This window comes from Lutra lutra, chromosome X (genome assembly GCF_902655055.1).
Source record: "Lutra lutra chromosome X, mLutLut1.2, whole genome shotgun sequence".
Classification (NCBI taxonomy): Eukaryota; Metazoa; Chordata; class Mammalia; order Carnivora; family Mustelidae; genus Lutra; species Lutra lutra.
Window position 1 is genome coordinate 30,977,529 of NC_062296.1, and position 13,590 is coordinate 30,991,118.

The 13,590-nt window shown below is 40.3% G+C and overlaps 1 protein-coding gene across 3 annotated transcripts in view; it reads right to left on the bottom strand.

Moving 5' to 3' along the window:
• The window catches only part of PLS3 (plastin 3), an 85,380-nt gene that overhangs the window by 33,982 nt on the left and 37,808 nt on the right, over positions 1 to 13,590 (bottom strand). For all 3 annotated transcript variants that reach the window (XM_047716004.1, XM_047716006.1, XM_047716005.1), the window contains exons 2-3: positions 7,586 to 7,669; positions 4,428 to 4,508 (exon numbers count right to left, since the gene is read on the bottom strand). In XM_047716004.1, coding sequence (XP_047571960.1) covers positions 4,428 to 4,500 — 73 coding nt within the window. In that variant the 5' untranslated portion in view covers positions 4,501 to 4,508; positions 7,586 to 7,669. The remainder of the gene's footprint in view (positions 1 to 4,427; positions 4,509 to 7,585; positions 7,670 to 13,590) is intronic.

Sequence of the window (13,590 nt, forward strand, 5' to 3'; positions counted from 1 at the left end):
ATTAAAACTTCAGAAAAGGCAGCTGCTAAACGTCTCCAGATGCTTCACTAAACGTGAGTTTTGCCTTTCACAGCTTACACCTTTTGAGGTAGCTCATTCCAGCAAATAGAAGAGACAGTTTAATGAGTCCCAGCTCAGGGTAGAAGTGAGGTCGCTATCTAAGAGTTCATCCTAATGGTGGATCCTCAAAGGTGGAGGTCAAGGACGGCTGAAGGCCAGGCAAGGTTAGAAGGCTGAAACCAGGCAATCAAAAATGTCACCTATCGATCATTTTCCAACTCAAAATTTCCAACAATTTTGGCCACTGGTTCCCACCTACTGCCACTCTCCCACTTTAAAAGTACACACACATCTCCGCACACGTGCACTCTTGCTCAGAAGCCCACCCATCCGCATATGTGTACGTCTCCAATCTTCCACGCCCCCAGAACATAGTCTGCAGACCATCCCAAGGCCTTCGTCCCCAACAGTCCACTGAGAATTAGCCAGATGGCTGAGTGAAATAGCACTGGTTAGTTTATTTTTTTGGCTGGCCTGTAGGTTTTATTTTTAAGTCATAATTAAACAAATATGCACTGGTGGACTTTTATTGAATACTAAAAGTAAATTAAACTAAACCACTGTGCTGTTTGTGGCATCATCCTGATGTGGGTTTTATGTACTACAGAATATCAAGTAATTGGAAACAACTCAACTTCCTGAGAGGAGAAAATCACCATAACCAAAACTTTTTGACTTCGTGTGGTAGGCAGCCACAGAGGGATATACCCACAGTATTCCTCGTCATTTACGAAACCCCGTTATTCTTTTATTTCAAAGTGCTGAATTTGTGGGGGCTTTTTTTTTGTTGTTTTGTTTTGTTTTTTTAAAGCTCAGTAGCAATTGCTTAGGAGAGAAAAAAGTCAGATGTCAGTGTTTGTGGGACTAAAGCCAATCTGAAAAGATTTACATTATGTGAATTTATCTCTATGACAAGTAATCATCCAAATGACTTCTAGCTTCCATAACAAGATTAAATTCTCAGATTGTGTAAGACATTTTATAGTTGGTAAAATATTTACTTCCTAAGTACTCTGAAAGTTTTATTTATTCTTCTTTAGAAAGAACTTATGCAGCATTTACATTAATAGGGAAACATTATGAAGTAGGAAAAAAAAAAAAAACAAAACCAGAGCCAAGGCTTCTGCTATCCTTGTGGGAAATACTGGAAACAAATGTTGAGAAAATTAAAATAATTAAATGAAAATATACTGCTGGGAGCTTAACACTAAGCAGGTGCAGAAAGTTGAGTGAAAGGAGAACTTTAAGTCTTAATAGTCCATTTATTGCTAGTAAAGAGAATTTCAAAGCACTATTAATTGATTGGACAAAACCTATGGTTAGTGGTAATTACAGAGATTTTCCTCACACACTGTGATTTTGCTGAATTTCTAAAGAGATAATCAAGGCTATTATTGTTAATAGATGGGAAAAATCACATAATGATTTCCATATTTTGTCACAACTGAACAGAGACAAAGTGGTCCTCCCTGCCTCCCCCCACCAATAAGAAAGAACTGTCCTTGACAGGAAAGTAAGTTCTAGAGCTTGTTTTTCAAATCAAGTTTCCCTGAAGGAAGAAAAAAAAAAAAAAAAAAAAGATTTCCATAACACCTTTGACAGTTGCCTGAGAGCTCCGTAACTAATAACTACAAACTACAAAGATTTTAAAGGAAAAAAATCAAAAGATTCAGCTGGGTCTTTAAACACTTTTCGAAAAGACAGACTCCACACAAGCCTTTATTATGCCGAAAAAAAAAATATAAATTTTATGTGCTACAATGTGATGGCCAAAACCTCTAGCAATAAATCCCACCATAATGAAAATCTTCATAACAAAGGCCCTTTTATTTTTTTATTTTATTTTATTATTTTTTTAAAGATTTTATTTATTTATTTGACAGAGAGAGAGATCACAAGCAGGCAGAGAGGCAGGCAGAGAGAGAGGAAGAAGCAGGCTCCCCGCCGAGCAGAGAGCCCGATGTGGGGCTCAATCCCAGGACCCTGAGATCATGACCTGAGCCAAAGGCAGAGGTTTAACCCACTGAGCCACCCAGGCACCCTGACAAAGGCCCTTTTAGTCTACAGTGGGTAATGACAAAGTCCCAGTATGTGAAAAGACTACGTGTAATTCCTTGGGATTCAGTCAATTAAATATTTATTGTGAACCTAACATGTGTGCAGCACTGAGCCAGATACTGAATAATATACAAAGCAGGCAGAAATTGGGGACTCCCGAATTTCCACATAGAGCACACAGAGTAATAAGAGCCTGCATATCTTAGGAATGAATATATGCCTGTTAGGGACATCAACAGCATGTATGGTGTGATCTTGTGCCTTTGGGAATCTGTCTACCCTACCCCCTCCAAGATGTAGGATTTAAAATAAGACAGTAGTTCTACCATGACCCTTTCTTGCAGTCCGAGTTGATCCCTCACGTAGGGCAATTTAACCCTGGTTTCTCCATGGCGACAACTGGTGAGCACTTTTCATATCATTAAAGCTTGTCAGGAGCAATGAAGCTCTTTTCCTGATTAAGAGTATTCAGTTCTGTCAGGTAAGCCACAACTGAATAGCTCGACATTCTAAAAAGCTACTGCACACAATTATTTCCAAGATGCTTCTCATGAGAACAAGGCCTGTATTCAATAATAAACATTTTTTTTTAAAGGAAGCAAGGCCTTGAAGATTCAATAATGGCCATAGTAAAGTCCTGGTCTTATCCAAACTTCTATTCATAAAGAAACAAATGAGGCTGTCCCCAACACTGAGGGAGGATTATAAGGAGGAAAAAAAAAAAAAAAAGAAGGTTCAAAGCATATGCAATCCTAAACAATTCTGATAAGGCTATTTCTACAGAGCAATGAGATTTTAAAAAATTTGCAGCCAACAATTTACCTGCTTGTTTTCTCCTAAGCAATCTTGTATCAGATCGATAGTACTCTTTCTTACAGTTGGTAGTATCTATGGCCAGTTAATAGGTTGCTTTTTTTTTTACATACACACACAGAAAAGTGTGTTAGAATAAGGCCTATCCAATTTTTTCTACTCAGAATTCTGATGAGATTGTGAACAGTCACTTTGGTTGTGGGAGCGGTCATTATTCTTCCCAAGGCAAGCTGTTACTTACTAAATGCCTTCACAGAAAATGTTGGCCTTGAATCCATGGGGATAGAGATGGAAGCTTCCTTACTTTTCTTTAATGAGATTTGCATCACAGGTCCCAGAGTCAAGTCTGATTTAAATAACAAATCATTATGATCTAACTTTATACCTTTTTTTAAAATTTTTTTAAAGATTTTATTTATTTATTTGACAGACAGAGATCACAAGTAGGCAGAGAGGCAGGCAGAGAGAAAGAGAGGGAGAAGCAGGCTTCCTGCTGAGCAGAGAGCCCAATGCGGGGCTCGATCCCAGGACCCTGGGATCATGACCTGAGCTGAAGGCAGAGGCTTCAACCCACTGAGCCACCCAGGCACCCCTAACTTTATACCTTTTCATCAAGGAGACACCAAAGAGTAGTTTACCTCTCTAAGCCCCTGTCGACTCATGTGAGTACACGTGTCAATAATCGGTTCTTACCCTGTTTTCTCACCAGCTTTGACTGATTTGACCTGAGCACTGAAATTTGGAATATAAATACTACAAACTCCATAGCAACTAAATTCCAAGACATGTTCAATGAGGTTTAAGGAAAAACCAGATGGCAATCTATGTCTCCCCATGTAATGCTGATACTAGAACATAATGTGAGAAAGCAGAACGGGCTGCATTATCCAAAGGCGTAGAAGATCGATGGAAAATGCAATAAAGCCAAGCTAACGAGGTAAAGGTAAAACATCATCTAATCATCATCTGACATCTTCAGCAGTCTCACACACCCCTCTGAGAATATGGTGAAAGCTCCAAATCTTTTCCTCGGAAAAATAAGATACACAACGCAATAACAACACAAAATGTGTCCCAAGTTTTCAGGAGCCAGGGTAGACTAAAAACCTTGACCATAGTAGACAGATGTAATTAGAAATAATAGTTTAGGGGCGCCTGGGTGGCTCAGTGGGTTAAAGCCTCTGCCTTCAGCTCAGGTCATGATCCCAGGGTCCTGGGATCGAGCCCCGCAACAGGCTCTCTGCTCAGCGGGGAGTCTGTTTCTTCCTCTTTCTCTCTCTGCCTACTTGTGATCTCTCTCAAATAAATAAATAAAAATCTTAAAAAAAAAGAATAGTTTAGGGCATAGCTTCTAAAACTTTACCCCATTGATTTTAACTACCTTGCCCTAAGGTTTGTGATTAACCATTCATATGATTTTTTAGAGAATTAACCTCCATCAGGGCCAAACAAAAATGACTTTACTATAGTTGAAGCTATTAAAAAAAATTACTTACCAACTTTTGCAAAGGCCTCTTTGAGTTCATCAAGCTCATCTTTGGAGATCTGAGTGGTAGCCATTTCCTCCATTTAAAGATCTAAGAGAAACCAGAAAGGTTTAAGACTGAAAGAGGTTTGTGATGTTTATACTATAAACATTCCTATGAAAGTCTCATCTTGAGGTAATTTAAACAGAACAGCAAACTGCTAAAGCCATCTCAATACATTTCCATATTTACAGCTAAAGCCATAATAAAGAAAAACAAACACAGGAGAAGGCTTTTGGTAAACTTTATTTACCAAAAGTTATTCAGAAAAAAAAAAGCTCTGAATCCTCCTTTCAAGGACAAATTCTTAGAAAGGAAGAGCCAAGGTACCTAGTAATGACAGGAAGAGATACATACTAGAAATCTGTGGTTATACATGTTACAACTGAAAGTCCAAATTTTGTGACTGAAGGTGGAGGGAATATGTAACTGTTCTATTAAGCCCTTCTCTTGCTCCTTCTCTCTTACTGGCTGCTTCCATTTTTTCCAGCTTTATTGAGATGTAACTGGCATATAATAGTGTATAAGTTTAAGGTGTATAACATGATGATTGGATACACTAATATATCATGAAATGATTACTACAATAAGGTTAGTTAGCACATCTGTCATCTCACATTGTTTCCCATTCCCATTCCACCTCACCATTTCTTCCCATTAAGTCACTTAAAAATCATTCAATGTGAAGGAGTGCCTGGGTTGTTCAGATGGTTAAGCATCTGCCTTTGGCTCCGGTCATGATCCTAGGGTCTTGGGATTGAGCCCAGCATTGGGCTCCCTGCTCAGTGGGGAACCTGCTTCTCCCTCTCCCACTCCCCCTGCTTGTGTTCCCTCTCTCACTGTCTCTCTCTCTCTGTGTCAAATGAATAAATAAAATCTTTACAAAAATAAGAAAACAAACAATATAATATTCTTGATTTTGCCTCTTGGCTCACATTTGTGATCTGGACCTTTACAGAAAAACTTTACTGAACCCTGCAATAAAGAAAGGAGGTCTGTTTCACAATGGGTAATCCCCAAATACAAACTTATCAACAACTTTTGGATGGAAAGCCATGAAAATGATGACGTGTTCTCTGCGTTTGGTTGGGGTTCTTTTTTGTTTTGTTTTGGCTTTTTCTTTTTCTCAATCTTTTGTGAAGACTTTACTTTTAGAGAACACTTAGGTTCACAGCAAAACTGAGCAGGAAGTAGAGATCTCGGTCCTCGCACACCCCGTTATCAACTTCCCCCAGCAGAGGTGGCTCCTTTGCGACAGTCGATGACCCTACACTGACACATCAGACTTGCCCAAGTCCGTGGTTACACCTTAGAGTTCATCTGTGGTGTTATACATTCTATGGGTTTGGACAAACACACGATATCATGGATCTACCATTACAGTATCAAAGAGGATAGTTTCATGGCCTTAACTGTGCTCCTCTTTCAAAAAAGTACTCTGGGGGCACCTGGGTGGCTCAGATGTTAAGCGTCTGCCTTCATCTCAGGTCATGATCCCAAGGTCCTGGGACTTGAGGTAATAATCCCAGGGTCCTGGGATCGAGCTCCACATCAGGCTTCCTGCTTAGCAGGGAGCCTGCTTCTCCCTCTCCCACTCCCCCTGCTTGTGTTCCCTCTCCCGCTGTGTCTCTGTCAGATAAATAAAATCTTTTAAAAAAGTACTCTGTATGTTAAATTTCACAATCTATATAAAACACAAATTAGAGATTGTTTATTTAACCCTTTTCAATATTTTTGTTATTAGTTAAAAAAAAAAAACTATCCACCTGTTGTATGTAAATGATAAATCACTAAATTCTCCTGAAACTAATATACACTCTATGGTAACTAACTGGAATTTAAATGAAAACTTGAAAAAAAAAACCATCTGCTCACCAATTCATCAAGAGAGAGCTGGGCTACACCTGTCCTTTTTAGAGCCAGAATTGTTCTCTCTTGAACTTACCACAGTCCCAGACACATAGGAAAGCACTCGATGAAACAGCTTTTTACTAAATTCATCCATTCAACAACCGCGTGCCAAGCACTACGTCAAATAAATTCATATTTGTATTAACTCCCTGAACCCTGACAATAGCCTTAGGGGGTATATATTCTCCTCTTTTTTCTTATAACTTAGGTTCAGAGAGACCATGGAACTGGAATTCACACTCAGCTTTCTCAAATCCCTGGGATGTTTTCAATCAACCATATACCATGAGCTATGTTTCCACCACAACACAATACCCATTTCTAAAGACTGGTTATTTTCAAAAATTAAATAAAAAGACTTTTATTTACTTATTTTTAACCATTTTATTATTAGTATTTTTTAATTTTTTAATTTTTTTAAGATTTTATTTATTTATTTGACAGACAGAGATCACAAGTAGGCAGAGAGGCAGGCAGAGAGAGAGGAGGAACAAGGCTCTCCACAGAGCAGAGAGCCCGACGTGGGGCTCGATCCCAGGACCCTGGAATCATGACCTGAGCCAAAGGCAGAGGCTTTAACCCACTGAGCCCCCCAGGCGCCCCTATTAGTATTTTTTTATTATGTAAACTCTACCCCCAGTGTGGGGCTTTCAAATCCATGACACTGAGATCAAGACTCACATGCTCCACTGGCAGAGCCAACCAGGCACATCCAAAACAGACTGTATTTTTCTAATTTTATTTTACTTTTTAAAAGATTTTATTTATTTATTTGAGAGAGAGAGAGAGGGGAGTGGGGTTGGGGGTGGGGGGTGGGGAGAAGAAAGGGAGAGGGAGTAGCAGATTTCCCCCAGAGCAGGGAGCCCCACGCAGGGCTTGAACCCATGACCCAGAGATCATGACCTGAGCTGAAGGCAGATGCTTAACTGACTGAGCCACCTTGGTGCCCCCAAAAAAGAGTCTTAAAAAACAGAAAACAAGGGGTGCCTGGGTGGCTCAGTGGGTTTAAGCCTCTGCCTATGGCTCAGGTCATGATCTCAGGGTCCTGGAATGGAGGCCCACATTGGGCTCTCTGCTCAGCAGCCTGCTTCCCACCACGCTCCCCCCGCCCCTGCCTGACTACTTGTGATCTCTCTCTCCTGTCAAATAAATAAATAAAATCTTAAAAAAAGAAAAGAAAAGAAAACAGAACTTGCTTCCTCATAAACTTTTCTTACCTGTGATGTTAAAATCTCACTCAAGAGGGACAAACTTCTCAGTAGATAAGCTGGGTGAATCACCTTTCCAAGTAGTCTGAAGCTCTAGAAGGTAAAGGAAGATCTTCAGTTAGATATGAAGCAGGCATTTGAAAAATTAAGAGTAAAAAGCTATTTTTCATATGTTAACTTACAATCTAATGATGGGACTTTTAAAAAGCATCCTTTATTTTACTATTATGATGTTTAACACTTCTGATTATGAACAGACTATATAGGATTTACTCCAATTTTCTTTATGCAAATTTTAAGTAGTAATGTTTTCAGTATGAAATTATTAATCATCCCCATGAACGATACCACACAGAATAATGGGACACAAAGTTTGAAAGTGAGACCATCTCAGAAAATCCAAAACATGTGGCCTCTCCTGTGTCTCTAAAGGTCCTTCACAGTTTGGGCAGTTTGGGCATCAGTAATGATCTAAAGTGTGTGAATTAAAAAAAAAAATAGAAGACAGGTGATTTTCTTCTCATACTACCTTATCCCTTCTTTACGAAAGAGACCATGAGACAAAGATGGTCCTAGATACAGCTTCCTCTCCTGTCCCACCCTTCAACCTGCTGACTAAACCCTTCTCCCCGGCTTCTCCCTTTCACAGGCAGAAATCTCTTTCCCTCTTCTTCATACTTCTCCCCAACATAGACACACACCTCTATCCTCACACAGTTATACCAATATTTTAGACATCTGTTATATGCCTAATTCCTGCCCTCAAGGAATTTACAATCTGGGGAAGGCAACATAAAAATAATTATAATTTGACACAAAGGGAATTAGTGGCTGCAATAAAGGTATAGAAGGGAAAGGCTCTGGAGACTTTAAAAGATCATTAATTTCTTTTCAAATAGGCGAGGAAAGAAATAATTTTGTTCTTCCTACAAAGTTAGGAAATACTTAGATCTCACAGAAATGATTTCAAAACAGCCATTTACTTAAAAAAATAGTATTACAGATGGTAACTACACTTATGGAGGTGAGTACTGAGCAATGTATAGAACTGTCGAATCACTATGCTGTACATCTGAAACTAATTATAGGTCAACTGTACTTCAAAAATAAAAATTTTAAAGATCAATATAATGCAACATTAATAAAACTCAAAGTATACTTTCAAGCTTTCTCTTTTCTTATTCCTGTCTAATTGTCTTTTTTTTTTTTAATTTTGAGAGCGTGTGCATGTACACGCATTAGTGGGAAGGGGGCAGAGGGAAAGGGACAAGCAGACTCCCCACTGAGCTCAGTGCTCCATCCCACAACCCCTGAGATCATGACCTGAGCTGAAGTCAGACACTTAATGGACTGAGCCACTCAGGAGTCCCTGTCTAATTGTCTTAATGAAAGCCTAAAGTGAGTTCTTTTAACACTGAAGGGGAGCAGACTATATCACCCCAAAATATTCCTCCTTGGCATACTAATTATTTTAAGCTGGTTATTTTTATTTATTTATTTATTTTAAAGATTTTATTTATTTATTTGACAGACAGAGACCACAAGTAGGCAGAGAGGCAGGCAGAGAGAGAGGAGGAAGCAGGCTCCCTGCTGAGCAGAGAGCCCGACGCGGGGCTCGATCCCAAGACCCTGAGATCATGAGCTGAGCCGAAGGCAGAGGCTTTAACCCACTGAGCCACCCAGGCACCCCGGAAGGCATAGTCTTAAATCTGCATAACAAGCTTACATTGTTTTCTGTCCCATAATTGACTCCCCACGCCCAGCATCTTCTTTTGTCTTTAGCTGAAAGTGGCATTTAAGGTGGTGGCTTCAGCCATTTTAGGGAGTTACTCAGTTTTCCTGGGTCTCTCCCATGGATACACGAGGTATGCAGGTTATTAAGCTATTGTTTTTCTCTTGTTAATCTGTTTTATGTCAATGTACTTACAGCAGCCAAAGAACCTAGGAGGGCAGAAGAAAAATTGTTTCCTCCCCAACAACACCTATAACTCACAGGAGACTTCAAGAGGCACATACAAGAAAGAATAAAAGGAACTAGAATATGCATATATCCCCAAAATAACATCGCCAGGTAAGTTGGTCCAGGATAACAGAACTGCTAAATTTAGGAGTCTCTTGCTTAAATAAACTCAATTTCATTGATTTATAATTATTTGAAATAAATGCTGCCCTGAGACACCTGAGCTAAATCTAGGAAATACAAAGTCAAATTTAAAAGCCTCACAGTAGATGATTTTGTGGATAAAAGTCACAATTTTTTTTGAAGATTTTATTTATTTGTCAGAGAGAAAGAGAGCAAGAGAGAGAGCACAAGCAGGGAGAGCTGTGGCAGAACAGGCAGAGGGAGAGGGAGAAGCAGGCTCCCCACTGAGCAGGAAGCATGATGGGCGGGGGGCGGTGCTGGATCCCAGGACCCTGGATCATGACCTGAGCCAAAGGCAGGTGCTTAACCGACCCAGGCATCCCAAAAGTCACAATTTTTGAAGTAGCTTATGTAACGCAGGCCTTTTCCCATCATGAATAAAAAAAGCTTTTTTCTTAAGACTACTAGTAGATATTTGATGGTATCTTTAAGGAAATTAAGCGGTTAAGTACTATCGTGGGGGGAAAAATATCACACTTAAGTAATTTAGTAAAGACTGCCAGTAAGTTTTTAAAATGAAGATTTCAAAAATCTCAATCGTACAAGTTAAAATTATAGATGCTCTATTCCTCTTCATGGGCCATTCATTGCACTTTAGGACTTTCTTCCCTCAAAGCAACTAAAACATCCTAGACTGGGGCTTATGAAGCAAAACCGAGGATGTGACATCATTATTGCCCTGTACACGGGCAATAGTTGTTCCTTACTCAAGGCTGTAGGGTGTTACAAAGGCAAGATGGAAAGTCTTGAACGTGTGATCAGAAAGCATCAAGCAGGGTCCTGGTTCTGCTCTCTCCTAGCAGGGTGTCCATGAGCAAGTTAAATTCATCTGGCCCCCAGTGTCCTCATTTGAAAGTAGCAACAATACCCCTTCCCCAGGGTCCTCATGAAGATTAAGGATGGCATATGTGAAGACATACTGTAAACCATAAAATATTATATAGTAACTTCAAATCCTTAATGAAAGAAAATAGGGAGTGGCACCTGGGCGGCTCTACCGGTTGGGCGTCTGCCTTCCGCTCGGGTCATGAACCGGGGGGTCCTGGGATCGAGCCCCCCATCAGGCTCCACATCAGATTCTGTGTCTTTGTCTCTTTCTCCCTCTGCCCCGCATGCCCACCCCTGCTCGTGTTCTCTCTCTCTCTCTCTCAAATACATAAATAAAATCATTAAGAAAAAAAAAAAGAAAAAATGGTGGAATAAATGAACGTCTAAGTAGTTGTGAGAGGCTATATAAAAATAGGCGTAAGTTCTAATAAGAACCTTTTCAATGGGGTGTATGAAGTTTTTCCATTTGCCCTATAATTATTGACTCCGGAGTATAAAGATGTCCTGTGTACATAAAAATTATAAGCCTTTACTCAAAGTAATTTAAGGAGGATGGGCCCCACGAAAACCTGTCAGCCACTTTTCATCCATGACTCAATCTGGCTCCTTCATTAAGGCCAGTTTCTAACTACAACTTGAAGAGTGGCCAGGAGATAATGGCAAAAATGCAAATTTTACTTTAAATATTTTGGGGCCACTTTTAAAAATCACTAACAGCTTGTCAATACTATCACAGTCCTCCCAATCTGCACATTGTCATCAGTGATGAAAAGTAAAAGGTAAAGAGGTAAAAAGTAAATTTACTTGCTGAATAAAAGTTTAACTTCAAGTTCCCAGTATGTAATTGACAGGCCAAAAGAATGTCTGGCTTTTGAAATACGTCCTTTTCCCCAGTCTGTCTTCCCGAAAAAGTGAACTTTATTTACATGGGAGAGAGAAAGAGAGAGAGACAAAGTGTGCTGATATTAAAAAAAAAAAAAACATAATATATATATATATATATATATATATGTATATATTTTTCCTTCCATTTAAATGTAGCCAATGAAATACTAATCAAAAGTAAAAGGGCGCCTGGGTGGCTCAGTGGGTTAAGCCTCTGCTTTCTCAGGTCATGATCTCAGGCTCCAGGCTGGGATCGAGTCCCACATCGGGCTCTCTGCTCAGCAGGGAGCCTGCTTCCCCCTCTCTCTGTCAAATAAATAAATAAAATCTTTTTTTAAAAAAAAAGTAAAAACTCCCAGGGTCTCTGCATATTTCTGAGTTTTCTCATCTGCAAAGCACTTCGATCTGTCCTAAATTCTGTTTTCTCCCTAGCTCAGGAAAAACAACAACAACAACAACAGAGACACAGATCCTCTCCCTCCCTAAACATCTGAGACAAAGGAAAACAGAATTTCCCAAAAGGTAATAAAACAAAAAGCAAACAAAACCTTGTTTGTTGGTTTTTTTCATAAAAGGATATGGTGTTCGACTGGGTCTGAATTCAGGGCGTCACCCATAGAGAAACCTTAGGCCAATGAAGTCATCTCTAATTACAGAGTTGGACTAACAATGCGGCAATTATGAAACCACTCCACCGGCTCATTTAACTACACTGAAATCCTGAACACAAATTTTTGCTGAGAAAGGTGTACGTACAACTAACTACCTGAAACTATCAGGCAAAAATTCTGGAAGGTATTTGATGGGAGAGGAGGAGGGGTGCCTGTTTTCACCCCCTACAGCGATTCACTGGAGGAATGCAGCCACTGAATAATCCATTTACTAATCTTTGTCACTCAGCAGCATGTGGGGCGGGACCGCAGGGCACACACACGCTGGGAAACTCATCCGTGGAAAATTGGGAGTCGACTATGAACTCTGTATTTCTTTTTCTGGCAACTAAAAGGGAACTGCAAGAGAAAGGCAGAGGATACTCATTCAGCCAGAGGCTCTAACCCAGCCACTAAGCAGGCCAGGTAAAAAAAACGACTGGGAAAGCAAGGCTGGTTACTTAAATCAGAGCTTTGGCAAGCTCACATCAGGAAGAAGAAGGAGAGCGCGACAAACGGTGGACAAAACATGGAAGAATACAGTTTCACAATAAATGAAAAAAAAAAAAAAAACCCAAACCTGTAGCCACGGCTAAGAGTGAATAATTCAACAGCGGTCAACAAGAAGGGGTGTATTAGTCACCTTCCTTTGTCCAAATCAGGCACTGCTCTGAAACACCCACACTCCACATACTTACCCGCACCGACAGAAACTGCCGCCCTTTCTCCTCCCTCGTTAGGTAAGTCAGTAGCGCTGGTCTCCAAGTCACATGGGTGTTCAACACCCAGCTAGAGCTCCCCTCCTCTTCCCATGATTACTCAAGCTCCACACCTGCCCTTCCAAATGACTTTCTAGAAGGTTTCAACTTGATTGTCTACCCTATTCACTCACTTATTCATTTATACCCAGTCCTTAATTGAAAGCTTAGTGGGTACCAGGCAATGTGTCAGGTGCTGCACATTTAGGGAATTAGGAACCCCAGGTTCTCTTCTCTCGAAGAGCTTACTGTTCAGTGGGAAAATCAGACAGAAAAACAAAGACATAATATTAGTGCTGTCATGCCATTAGAGTCCTATTTCCTGAGTGGTGGAACGAGAGCCATGGGGGTCAGGAAAGATTTTCCAAAGATGACTTTTGAACTTTAATCTCAGAACGTAAGTAGGAATTCCTCAGACAGACATCCCTGGTGAAGGCATTCCAGATATAGAGAGGTGAAGAGAAGATTCTATTCTGGAGGCAGAGAAACAAGTGTTGTTGGAGCACTATGCCTGGGGTTTAGGACAAACATGATTGAGAGTTGAAGGCCAGGGTCCACCATAGAAGGACTACACTTGGGGCGCCTGGGTGGCTCAGTTGGTTAAGCCTCTGCTTTCAGCTCAGGTCTTGATCTCAGGGTTCTGGGATCAAATCCTGCACCGGGCTCCCTGCTCAGCACGGAGCCTGCTTCTCCCTCTTCCTCTGCCTGCTGCTTCCCCGGCTTATGCTCTCTCTCTCAAATAAATAAAAT